The sequence below is a fragment of the Vidua chalybeata genome, chromosome 13 (genome assembly GCF_026979565.1).
Source record: "Vidua chalybeata isolate OUT-0048 chromosome 13, bVidCha1 merged haplotype, whole genome shotgun sequence".
Lineage (NCBI taxonomy): Eukaryota > Metazoa > Chordata > Aves > Passeriformes > Viduidae > Vidua > Vidua chalybeata.
The window spans coordinates 12,920,433-12,933,192 of NC_071542.1; the positions used below are offsets into that span (position 1 = coordinate 12,920,433).

A 12,760-nucleotide genomic window follows, 5' to 3' on the forward strand; every position below is an offset into this window, starting at 1 on the left:
AAGCCGGCAGGGCGCGCGTGGTGGTGACGTCACGCAGTGTGCGGTCTGACGTCAGCAGGGCGGGGCGTGCCGGGCACGGCGGCGTCCCCAGGCGGGAGCCGGGGCCGAGCCGCGACACCGGCCCGGTCCCGCCCGGCCTGCGCCGCGCAGGCTCCTCCGCTGCCGCGAGAGGACCGCGGCTGCCCGCACACCGGCCCCTCCCCATCCCCTGCGGGCACAGCGGCACACAAGGGTCCTGCCGATCCGGCATCCTCCTTCCCGAGCCTCCCTGGAGGACAGCAGGGATAGCCCAGGGCCCGCATGGTAAAATTCAGATTCAAATTCAGATTACATATTACCAAAAAAAAAAAAAAAACCAAAAAAAAAACGGACATTGAAACAGGTTGGGCAGGGAAGTGGTGGAGTCACCATCCCTGGAGGTGCCCAAGAGGCATCTGGATCTGGCGCTGGGTGACATGGTTTGGAGGTTACAGTGATAATGCTTTGTTGATGGTTAGACTTGATTGTAAACGCCTCTTCCAAACGTGATGATTCTATGAAAAAGTGTGGGGTCAGGGCACCTGGGCGGGATGCTTGTGGAGGACACAGACCCTGAGCTGTCATCAGCTGCCTTGCCCAGGAGCAGCCCCTCTCTGCAGGGCTGGAAGCACGTCTGTCCCCATGGTGTCAGCGGTCACGCTGTGATCACAGTGGGTAACAGCAGAGGAATCCCCACGGAGCATCCCCACCCAGGTGTCCGCTCCACCCTCACCTCCAGAGCTTGAACACCCCAGCCCAAACCAGTGTCACCGGCAGCCAGTGGTATTTATAGAGCAACAAAGACAAGGGGCACTAAAGGACCCGTTCGGCTCCGCTGGTGACTGTGAACACAAGTGGGTTTAATGAGCTGGAACCAGGAGCTGATCCACTCGGGTGGGCAGGAGTAACCTGCCACCAAGAGCAAGAGAAGGACAACAGGTGTCTCTGGAAAAGTGCAGCCTGCAGCCTTGGGGATGTGCGCTCCCTTCTCCTGCCTCTGGGCTGACATCTCGTGCTGCTTGACCTCGCTCTGCTGTCTGAGCCCTGAAGAAGAGCCAGCCACACCATGTCACTGCCATTGTCCAGCCACTGGCATCTGTCCCAGCGGTCTGCTGAGGACGCTTAGCAGAGTGTGACCAAAACCTGCCTTATCACACTCCACCTGGGGCCCGAAACAAACCCAGGGCAAAGGGGAGTTTCCCAGCAAAGTCTGACAGCTTCCAACACAGGAACTGCTGCTAGCTACTCAAACCCCTTCTCCTTTCCTGCCCACCTCAGTGTATTTGCTCTGGAAGCCTACCCAGCTCTTGGGAAGGCCAGCAGAGGTGTTGGCTGAGCCGGTGACAGTGTTTCCCAGTGTGACAGCCAGAGCTGCTCACACCCCTGCTTCTTGTGCTGTCCCGTGTTTGTGCTGCTTTCACAGACATTTGCCCTCTCTGCCTGCTCCACAAGGACACCGACTTCCCTCTCAAACAGTCCTTGGGTTCCTTCTGGACAATCATTTACTTGCTGATAAATGCTGTTTCCTGGGAGGAAGGAGAGGGCACAAGAAAAATAATTTGTGAATTTGGCTCGTGTGTGGTTGTCACTTTGATCCAGATAAGATTTTTTTTTTTTTAGGTTAAAAAAGTCTCGCTTTATTTTGTCCTGTTTCCAAGGGATGCTTAATGGTGGGGGCTGAAAAAAAGGGATGAGAAAGCCCAGAGCTAAGTGAACTGTTTGATCTCCACTCATACCACCACTCTGTCCTGCCCCAGTGGAAAGTTTGTTTGCCTTTCTTGCCTGAAAAAAAGTTTTGTTTTGTATTGACTCAGATGCTTTGCTTTCAGGTCACTCCTCAAGGACCTGAACAAGCAACAAGTCACCTTTGATACTTGGCAATGCCCAGAGCCTCACTTGTACTGCATCAAGGCTTCCAAGACTCCCCAAATCCTCATTCTCCGGTGCCTTCTTCACCCCATGTGCCCAAAGGCCACTGGCAGTGGCTGCTTTGAGCACAGATTCTGGGGAGCACCCATTCCCTCCTGTCCAGGGTGAAGCTGCCCCAAGGCCTCCAGGCAAGAGGGAAGGATTTCTGCGCTTTAGATTTTGTCTCTACATCTTTCAAATATACTTAGTGCTCATAAAAGTGAGAAATTGGGAGAGAGCCAGCTGGGACCAGTACTGTACAGCCCTCACCCAAGGTAACTAAGATCTGGACACTGCCAGACCTGGTCCCACATCTCTTGAGCAGAAAGGCAAATGTTCCTTCTCCCCCAGCGTCATCCCAGAGATTTTTTTTTTGGGAGAGCTTGCAGCTCTTGCAGGTGCTGGACACAATGGGCAAAATTCTGTGGTGGAGCAAGCTCACACCAGCCTGAAGTTTCCAACAGGGCATTTAAGCACCTTGATATTTGTGACTGAGGCATGGTGAAACCTGCCCTGTGTGTCCTACCACCCTTGTAGGGTGGATGCAGTGCTGGTCTAACCCACTGTAGGAAGTGCTCTGCCAGCACTGCTGCAGACACATGTGCTGGCACAGCCCCATCAGCCTTCCCAGTGTTATCCTGGCCCTGAAAAGGAGCCTGGAGAGAAGCTGGTCCTTTAATGGGCTCTCACAGCATGGACAGCCAGTGGAGCATGCCAGCCCTGATGGGACTGCAGTGACAAAGTGCTGATCTGCAGGTTGATAAGGAGGGGCAGTGCAGCAAGGTGAGACTATCAGGCCAGCAGAAAAGCCATTAGCCTTTGTTCCTGGCCTCCACACATGGGAGGAGGGGCTGGGGACAGCAGGTGGGACAGAACTGCTGCCTCTGGGGTCTGCACAAGGGCTTTGCAAGCTGCTTTTCTGGAGACCCTGCCATTTCAGTGATGGCATAGATTAGATAAGCTCTGCAGTTCCTCTTCTGCTCAAGTAATCACAAAGTGTAGCTGCCGGTGGCTACAGTACCTAAGCAAGTCCCCCTTTGTTTTAAAACGCTCCTCTGTGCTGCCTTTTTCGAGCTGACTAAAGGCTGCTCTAGGGCAGGGCAGAATACCACTCTTAGCACGTAGCTGGCACGAGAACATGCAACTGTCAACAGTGTTCCAGCAATTAGAGATCAAGTATTGTTTGGGGATTTCAGGTTCCTTCTAGCTGGAGATCTTTTGTATCCTGGCGTGTACGGCTGAGACAGCCCTGCAGACACCCTGTGTAATGGGAGACCCAAAACCACACCCTGAGCAGCATTGCTCGAGGGGGAGCTCGTCCTTCAGACAACAGCAAAATCCACTCGCTTTAGGTGTCCCCAAAAAGTGGCCCCAGTCACATGGAGCTCTGCTCATGCGGGGTAAGGGCTAAGGCAGATGGGCTCCTCTCTTCTTCCCAACGCTGTCTCTATCCTGCTGCCTGCACGGGTTCAAATGAGGTTGGAGAATGATTTTGTGTGGCCGTCAGTCTCTTCAAGACCATCCACAGCATTTTTCTGCCATCTGTCATTTTGAGAAGAAAGCACACAAGAAAAAATAATAAACTCAAATTATTGCCTAATCAACACCAAAATCAGTGCTGCTTGCTCAGCCTGCGGGCCACAATTAGATGCCATCAGCAAATTTGGGCAGCTTGCCTGGGCTGCAGTCTTTCATCTCTTGAAGACTGACAGGCAACCCAGGGATCTGCAGACAGAGGAAGAAGCTGGGATCCGTTTGAAGGACTTGTCTGGCTCTTTGGGGAAAGAGCATATAATTCAAAACAGTAGGAAAAATGGACTTCTGTGTTTATGTTTGTTAATTAAAGGAAAACAATACCAGAGGAGGGGCTGTTTAGGCCTCCAGCACCATCTCACAGTGTTGCCCTGGTTATGCTTGCCTTGCCAGGAGGATGCTCTGGGCAAATCACTTTGGGAAATTATAGAACATGTGTCACTTGAACATTCTTACAGCCTTGGCAGGGCCATCACGTGTCTGTGCACTCATGCAGGATCTCGGTACCTGGTTTGAAGCGCACACCTTCCTCTTCCTCCCGTTCTGCACCTCAGCTGCTTTTCCAAAAGGCAAGGGCTGGAGCAAAGGGCAGTGCCTTCACCCACAGTGCCAGCTGGGGAAGGGCGATCTCAGAGCTGGGGAGGGGGTGAGGGGAGCACTCAGAGCCGGGAGGGAGGGGAGCAGGGATCAAGGTTCTCCTGCCAGGGGCAGGGAAGGGGTGTGGGACTGGGCAGAGCAGGGGGCTGGACGCTCTGGCTCCACTCCCCAGTCACACTGGCCTCCACATCTGCTCGTCCCCGTGGAGGCAGGGCTCAGAGGTGCTCGGAGCAGCTCGGAGGAAAGGTGCTGAAGCCTGTCCCTCCTCCCAGGGCAGCAGGTGGGTTAGAGGAACAACCCTACCGAAGCTCCAGTGCTCTGAAATGTGATCCTGCCGGAGGCACCTCCCTGGGCCCCACCTCGCCCTCTCCGACCTATATATGTGACCGGCCTGGGGCGGGCGCGGGGGACGCGGCTCGACAGTCCCCCGGAGTCCCTGCGGATGGACAGGCCGAGGCACCAAGGCATGGCGAAGAACACGAACATGCGCTGGCGGCTCCCGCTCGTGTGCCTCCTCTGGGAGGTGGCCATGATCGTCCTCTTCGGGGTCTTCGTGCGCTTCGGTGCCGAAGCTGATGCGCACTGGGAGGAGGAGAAACGAGAGATGAACCTGACCAGTGACATAGAGAACGATTTCTACTTCCGATACCCCTGTGAGTATTCCGGAAGCCTGGTCCCCATCCCATCCATCCCATCCCAACCCGTTCTATCCCATCCATCCTGTCCTGTGCTGTGGCAGAGCCTGTCAGAGGCGCTGTCCCCACCAATTGCTAGAAAGCCGTGCTCTTGCCTTGAGGCTGGCTTGGGGTTCACCAAAGAACCAGAGAAAAACCTCATGGCCCTCCGCTGCCTTGAGGCTCTGTCAGCAGGGTACCGTGATGTCTTTTTTCCAGGAATAGGGCTGACGTGTTCCCAACACTCTGCAAGTTTCAGCTTTCTGCCCCCTCCCTCAGCCTTGGATCAGAGCAAGCCTTTCTGTGCTCACAGAGGAACGGCTGTCGAGATCCTGTGACATCTTCCTCCTCTTCCTCCGTCCACCCCCTCACTTGTGAATTACCCTTTAGCTACTGGCATTTCAGTGCCACAGTCCTCCTAAGCTGCCAGGTTCCCAGGGTTCTTGAGTCTCTGCATCATAGTGGCACAGAAATTATTCAGAAGGTTAAAGCTCTTCTGGCCATCCAGTGCCTCTGGGTGGCTTTGATCTCCAGGGCTGGTCATCTTTGTGAGCCTTTCAGAACAGGCTGCTTCTGTAGGCAATTGTTTCCAAGGAAGCAACAGGCCTGAGTCATGCATCTATTTAGAACATTTCCATTAAAAACACCTGCTAAATCAAAGGAGCTATAGCAACCTGTGGCTGCTGAGGATTAGCTAGTTGAGAAAAGGGTTTGCTTACGGAAACCTGCTGCTCAGTCAGCCTCCAGGTTCATGTACGGTCGCGGCTGCCCTGGGCTCTCCCTGGACATCTGCCCTTGGAACCAGCCCCACACAGGTTGGCGTGAAGCAGCAGCAGTGCCTGAGGGCTGCTCTTGTCACTGGTGTGCTGGGAGGACATCAGGAGCCCAAGAAAGAGTGTGTAGGAGCTAAGGAAGTGACATCTCTTCTGTCCTCATATCCCACTCCTGCTCTGCAGTGCCAAATATTCCCCCTCAAATGGCAAGATGGATTCAACACAACTAAATCAGTCTAAGGGCAACTGCTCAGTTTAGCTTTGAAATACATTTCTGTTTCAGACTTGAGGAAGGACTCACGTGCCCAAAAGCACAGCTGTTCTTTCTCCCTTATCTAAGCAGAAATCTTTTCTCTCTGCAAAGATAGATGAACATGACAAGGTGGCCAAGCCCTGGAATTTTAATCCTTGTGTCCATCCAGTGCTGCTCAGAAGACTGTGGTGGTTGGTCACCCGAAGATCATTTGTACCAACGTATCTGCGAGCAGTGCTGTCCACAGCACCTGTCTGCAGTGGCAGAGGGATTAGAGTGATAAATGAACAGGTCCTCCAAGCCAGAGAAGATTGGGAAGGGAGGCAGAGGGAAGTTGTCCTGGAAGCCAATATGTGGTTGTGTCAGTGGTGCCCATTGCCAGGTCCAGTCAGTGTGACAATTCCTTCTCATTTGGGATTGCACATGGATATTCCATAATCAGTGACTCATCTGCTCTCTAGGGGAAAAGAAATGGGAGCGTTCCCAAAGCCCAAACACTTATTCTTGATAGTTATGGCAATTGTCCTGCCACAAAAGCAGGCTTACAAAACCTGTAGGGCATGGCAATGCCTGTACTGCCTCTGAATGATAACAGTATTATTCCTACTAAGGGAAAACAAAGGCAAGGGTTAGGAAAAGGTTTTAGATTGGGTGTGGTTTAAAGAAAGATCTGCTCTTCCTCCTGAGTTCATACAGGGTCCAACACAGAGTGGGATCCTCTGGGTTTTTGGAAGGCGCACAGTCCACAGCTTTAACTCTGACCTGTGTATTTCTGCTTTTAGGATGAAAGAATAAATATATGATGCAAATGGCAGCAGATTAATCTAGCTTATATTGTGCTGCTTACACTGGAAAAGAGAGAGGGGAAATAAATACAGCTGCAGAGGGAAAGTCCATGGGATTGTGTGGTAAAACCACAGTAACTAAGATTGGTTCTTAGGGCATGTGGAGAAGTGCTTTGGAAGTGACCTCTGCTGAACAGTGCCAGCTGCAGATCTCGTCTCCTTCCTTTTTAAAGAGTGATTTCATAGACATGGGGGGCATTTTTAAAAGCAATCAGATTAGCATGGCACTACATGGCTTAAGCCTGTCCAAATGCTCATCCTTAAACATGTTGCAAGGTCTTCTAAAGCACAAAAGGACAAAACTCTCAGCTTCTGCAGAGCTGCGCTTCATGCAAGTCTTCACTCGCCCTCAGTGGAAGTAGCAGATATAAGCCCTGTGGAAATGGACCAGGGTCTGATGGATTTCAGCACAGTTTCAGGGTAGAGCAGACTTGCAGCCACAGAATTTCCTTTGCCCTGAGCTTACACTTTCTCTGAGTGCACAGACTTTGCTGGATGTAGTGGCTATAATGATTTGTGGACTGCAAAATGCAGAACATTCTGGTTTAGCTCCATCACTGCTCTATTTATCTGCTCTGCAGCATGTGTTTGCTGGCAGGAGTCTCCCAAGGGGGTTCCCAGCCTTGGGGTCTCCTGTTCTTTCCATTGGCTGAGTGGCCTGCAGTGTTAGGGTTTGCATGGTTCAATTTGTAAGTATGCAAGCGTTTCAGCTCACTTAATTGCAAAGCAATGCTTATCTGATAGAAAGGTGCAGCACTAAAAAGTTCAGGAGGTTTACTGCACCAAGAAGGTCTTTTAAGAGGCTCACACAGATCTGGTTTCCCCCAGGGAAGGGCATCTGAGGGGCTTGGGTGAGTAGGTCTGACCATTAGTGGGAAGAACTGGGTCTCTCTGGTTTAAGCACTAAAAATCTCACACGGTGGGTTTCTGCTCTCAAGGGTACTTTGCCGAAGCATTTAAAAATGTATTTGTAAACTTTCCTTGTTCTTGTGCTCTCCTTGCTCTGAGCCATCACCAGGACCCTGCACTGAATGGACCTACCCAAAATGACTATTTATGTGTTTTAACAAAACTCTACTGGTCATTTCACATGATGGTTTTGAGTTTTTCACAAAAGGAGAAAAAGCAATCTGAATAGAAAAATATTTTCCTTTGTACACTCCATTACTCTCAGGTCTTCTTTTTCACACAGCTTTTACTAAACATTTACTTTAAAGGCTGAGCCTTTTAACCAAAAGCCAGTTTCTAAAAGCTGAGCCATTTTCAGATTTAGAAACATGGGGACATGAGGCAAACACACATTTTCTCTTGAATTTTTCCCTTACTGCTACTGATGTAATTATTTTCTTTTCAACACCAAATGCATGTGGCACTTGCAGCCCTGCTGTCCCTACAGAGGTGACAGTCCCTTCCCTCTGCACAGCTTTCCAGGATGTCCATGTGATGATCTTTGTGGGCTTTGGCTTCCTCATGACCTTCCTCAAGCGCTATGGATTCGGAGCTGTGGGTTTCAATTTCCTCCTCGCTGCCTTTGGGATCCAGTGGGCTCTCCTGATGCAAGGCTGGTTCCACTCTTTCAAGGACGGGAAGATCCTCATTGGAGTGGAGAAGTAAGGAGGAGCTGGGCTCTGGGGTGGCACCTCTGGCCTGGCCAGTGGAAGAGCTGGAATGAGAGCCAAGCAGTTGGCAACACTGTCCCTCACTTATGTCAAATACAAATCAGTCTCTAAACTGTTGCTTTCTTTCCACATACTTCCACTTGCTTTCCATCTTCTAGTCCAAAGGTACCTGCCATTGTGGTGGTACTGCTCAAAGGGAAACTTGAGATGAGTGTCACCCCTTAGTGCCGAGCCAGGCACCACGGATGTCAGTGCTGAGAACATGTATCATCCACCTTACCTGAAAAATGTGGGGGTGTAAGGGTGGGAGGAAGGTCAGTGGGAAATCCAGGGATGTCTCCTAATCACTACTTCCTCTTCAGGTGGAATCTCTAGAGCTGGGGGTGGGTAAGAGTGATTTACAGAGAAGTATTTCCTTATTAAACCAGAATTTTCCTTCCCTTTTTTCAGCCTGATCAATGCTGATTTCTGCGTGGGCTCTGTGTGCATTGCCTTTGGGGCCATCCTGGGAAAAACCAGCCCCATACAGCTCCTTGTCATGACTTTGTTTCAAGTCACACTCTTTTCAGTGAATGAGTACATCCTCCTCAACCTTCTTCATGTAAGGCTTTAGGTAGTATCTGCTTTGTTCTGCTCCTTCCTCTCTGCACCTCTCCAAACTGTCTGCCTTTGCTATGGCTCCACCAAGCCACTGCCTTCATAAGCATGAAAAATGCAAGAATTCAGGCAGCAAAAGTAGGCAGATTGTGAAGGAGAGGGGCAGTGGGTCGTACTTCCCTGGGAAGGGAGATCTTCTGGGGTTTTACACATAAGCCTGGCAATTCAGGTCCCTCTGTCAAGTGCGCAGACAGCTGGGCATGATGCAAATCAGGCCTCAGCTCCAGACTGAGTGGCGATTGCTGAGGCAAACCTCTGTTTTCCCATGGCTGCAGGTAAAGGATGCAGGTGGCTCCATGACCATTCACACCTTCGGAGCCTACTTTGGCCTCACGGTGACACGGATCCTGTACAGACCCAACCTGGAGCAGAGCAAGGACAAGCAGGGCTCCGTGTACCACTCCGACCTCTTTGCCATGATCGGTGAGTCAGCCTTCAGCTCGGGGTGCTGCTGCATGGGGAGCACTCAGCTGCACAGGGCTGGCTCCTCCTGTGTCTCCGGGAAAAACTGAAACCAGGATATGGAGTTGAGGAGCTCTGTATCCCAGAGGTCTTTCACATTTCAGAGTTACTCAGCTCCCTTAATCTCAGCTGGGCTGAGGTGGTACCTGGGAAGATAAGGATGCATTTTGGTTCCCTTTCTCTGCCAGCCTTTCCTGATGCTGGTCTTATCATGTGGGGTGTGGATCTGGAGAAGCAGGACTATGGGATGTAACGTCCCCCTGTGCAGAAGAGGTTTTTTTTTCAATCCCTGTACTCTCTCTTTTCCCTTTCTCTTCCTCGTCCCATGTGCCCCATCCCACCAGGTACCCTGTACCTGTGGATGTACTGGCCCAGTTTTAACTCAGCCATTTCTGATCACGGGGATGCCCAGCACCGGTCTGCCATTAACACCTACTGCTCACTGGCTGCCTGTGTCCTCACCACCATGGCCTTCTCCAGCATGCTGCAAAAGAAGGGCAAGCTTGACATGGTAAGATGGGAGCAGAGAGCCCTGCACTGCCCCAGGGACATGTAATGAGGTTGATCAAGGGTCTAGGAAACAGCTGGCACTTGTGTTTTGCTGAACAGACACAGGGTTTCTGGGTATGATGGTGAAACCAGCATCCAGGCAGAAACTCTGAAGCTATATTGAATAAGAAAGTGGGAATGGGTCCTCAGGGCTTGAGGTGTGGAGTGATGCCCTGCCTGTGGTGGACCCAAATCAGAGCAGGGACTGGACTTGCTCTGCTGGGCACGTTGCAGAGCCCTTTTTGGCAGCACTCCCCATCAAACAAGGCCTGTGCAGCAGCTCATGAGCAATCGGGGGGCTGACTTGTACGTGTTGGATGTGTGGGTGACATGTCTCTGTGACAGCAGAGCTTGCATGACACACGGGTGAGACATTTTCCATCTCATCACAACTCCCCACCCATATCTGTAGATGCAAAGAACGTGTGTGGTACAGGGAGTGGGAGTCTATGTGCACCTGTGCTACAGACAGAAGCTGCTTGTTCTTTTCTTGTTTTTCACCACCAAGTAGGAAAATGGGCCCTGATATTTCCTCTGGAAACATTTTCAGAGCTGATTCTCCCACTTTGCCATTTGCACCATCCCTGAGCAATTGCAATCTCCCTGAGATGCCAAGGCAGAGTGGTTGCTCCTGCAGGTCCACATCCAGAATGCCACACTGGCCGGCGGCGTGGCCGTGGGCACCAGCGCCGAGATGATGCTGACTCCGTACGGCTCCCTCATTGTCGGCTCCATCTCTGGCATCGTGTCCACGGTGGGGTATGTCTACTTCACGGTGAGTGCTGCTCGAGGGGGCTGCAGCCCTGGTCCTGCTGAGGAGACCAGAAATGCATTCATTTCCCTTTGATGGTTCCTGCTTTCCAGAATCCCTTATGGGATGCAGTCCTGTCTCCTTTTACAGCCCAAAAATGCTCAGGAAGTTTCAGACTCCCAACCCGAGCATGTTTGGAGGATATGTTGTTAGTTTATCTTGAGCTTGGCTCACATCTTTGTCTACAAGCTTTTAGCTCTTTAATGGGACACAGTATCTCTCCTCTTTCTCTGCTTATCCTAGTCTCCCATGGAAGGAGCTAATCCTTTCCAGGGCCACGCTCAACTCCCTGATCTCTCTCTACTTCCCTTCCTCTCAGCCTTTTTTGGAGTCTAGGTTGCACATTCAGGACACATGTGGCATCCACAACCTCCACGCCATGCCAGGCCTTATTGGGGGCATTGTGGGGGCCATCACAGCAGCTGCAGCCACGGAGGATGTGTATGGAAAGGAAGGGTAAGATGGCTTGAAAATCTTCCCTGAGAATAGATTTTACCTGAAGCTCTGTGGGCTGGGAGCAGGGAGCAAATAACAGCTTTTGTTAATAGTTCAGAGTTGCCCAGAGTTATCCCTCAAAAACATGGGGTGCACTGACTGTGTTTGGCTTACTGAATTGTAGCCTCATGCAGCTGACTCTTGGTGGCCTCATAAAGTGAGCCACAGTCCCGCTGTTTGGCATTATCCTGGGCCACAATGGGGAGAGAAGTGCTTCTCCCTCTCCCCTGCACTGTTTTGTGGGGTCAGGTAAGGCTAAAGGCCTGAATTACAAAGAGAATGTTTATATTTTGGGCTCCTCCTTGGTAAAGCTTTGCCAGGGGTCAGAGAAAGAAGCGAGCGGTGTTTTGGTCATTGCAACACTCTCCTGGTCCACTGCAGAAGAGGGATGGGGCTAGGGAAGAGTTCCCAAAAGAGCAGGGCAGCATGGTTCCTCTGGAGCCAGGGAATGCCTCCTGCCAGGGGCAATCATCACCATTTCTGCCCTCGGCAGGTTCATCAAGGCGTTTGACTTCACGGGCGTGTACCAGAGGCGGACACCCAGCATCCAGGGAGGGTTCCAGGCAGCCGGCATCGTGGTGTCTCTGCTGATGGCATTTGCTGGGGGGGCCATCGTGGGTAAGCCGGAGGGGAGCACGGAGAGGGGAGCGCTGAGCCAGCCTGCAGCTGAAACAGCGGCATCCATGTGCCGCATGCATCCCGGGGGGACGGCACCGAGCGCTGTGCCAGGGCTGCGTTTGCCCCCTTGGGTGGACCACCCGCATCCCCCCGTGCCCACCGCCCTGCCCTCCTCCTCGCAGGGGGTATCCTGAAGCTGCCCATCTGGGGGGACGCCGCGGCCGAGAACTGCTTCGAGGATGACATTTACTGGGAGGTGAGGGGGGCGCGGGCGGGAGCGGGGCGGGGGGCACGAGATGGCGCTGTCGGCCCGCGGCCCGGCCCGGGGGGCTCAGGGGGCTCTACCGCAGGTGCCGGAGGACGAGGAGAGCGACGTGTACCACATGCACAACCCCGACAAGCCCGCCTCGCCCTGAGCCGCGCCCCGCCGCCGGCCGCCGTCCCCGCCGCAGGACCTCGCCCCGCTGCCGGGCCGAAGGATCCTCTTCTCCCCGTGACGACAGGGCTCTGCCCTCCTCTGCCGCTTTTGGAACGAGCTGCTGTGGATATAATAAAGTCGTGTTCTTCTTTCCAGGTCTGTGCTGCCGTGTGTCAGCGGCCGAGCGGGATGGGATGTGCGGCACAGCAGCTGCCAGGAGAGCTCTTGGCTGCCCGGGGCAAAGCAGAGGCGCTGGGACACTCCAGGTGCCCTGGGGACAAAGTGGAGGCACGAACGGTGGCAACGGAGGCTGGGTGTATTAGACAATGTATTAGATAATGCAGTCTGGGGAGGTATTTGGTTTGGGAGCTGGCACCTTGAGATGACAGCCCCCACGGTGGGAAGCACAGGCTGGGCTGGTTCTTTTTGAGGAGGGGATGTTGGGGTGCAGCAGCTGAGCCTCTACTCATTCTGCCATCCACGCTGGCGGTGAGGGCTGTCTGTGAGTCCAGCTACACTTCTGCATGATG

At 52.7% G+C, this 12,760-nt stretch overlaps 1 protein-coding gene across 1 annotated transcript; it reads left to right on the top strand.

Annotated features, from left to right (window-relative positions):
- The first annotated feature begins 75 nt into the window (after window positions 1-75).
- RHCG (Rh family C glycoprotein) lies at window positions 76-12,383 on the top strand. Its single transcript, XM_053954755.1, has 11 exons — window positions 76-303; window positions 4,329-4,709; window positions 8,025-8,211; window positions 8,671-8,821; window positions 9,153-9,300; window positions 9,684-9,850; window positions 10,526-10,663; window positions 11,019-11,155; window positions 11,688-11,812; window positions 11,995-12,068; window positions 12,163-12,383. The coding sequence occupies exons 2-11, from the start codon at window positions 4,499-4,501 to the stop codon at window positions 12,226-12,228; spliced, it is 1,404 nt and encodes a 467-aa protein (XP_053810730.1). The 5' UTR covers window positions 76-303; window positions 4,329-4,498; the 3' UTR covers window positions 12,229-12,383.
- Window positions 12,384-12,760: the final 377 nt, after the last annotated feature.

What these genes read in the sequence shown, in the direction of transcription:
- RHCG (XM_053954755.1), top strand. Translation starts at nt 4,499, where the DNA reads ATGGACAGGCCGAGGCACCAAGGCATGGCGAAGAACACGAACATGCGC. An exon ending in TTTCTACTTCCGATACCCCT is followed by an intron (nt 4,710 to 8,024) that starts GTGAGTATTCCG and finishes CCCTCTGCACAG; the next exon opens with CTTTCCAGGATGTCCATGTG. An exon ending in TGCTGGGGGGGCCATCGTGG is followed by an intron (nt 11,813 to 11,994) that starts GTAAGCCGGAGG and finishes TCCTCCTCGCAG; the next exon opens with GGGGTATCCTGAAGCTGCCC.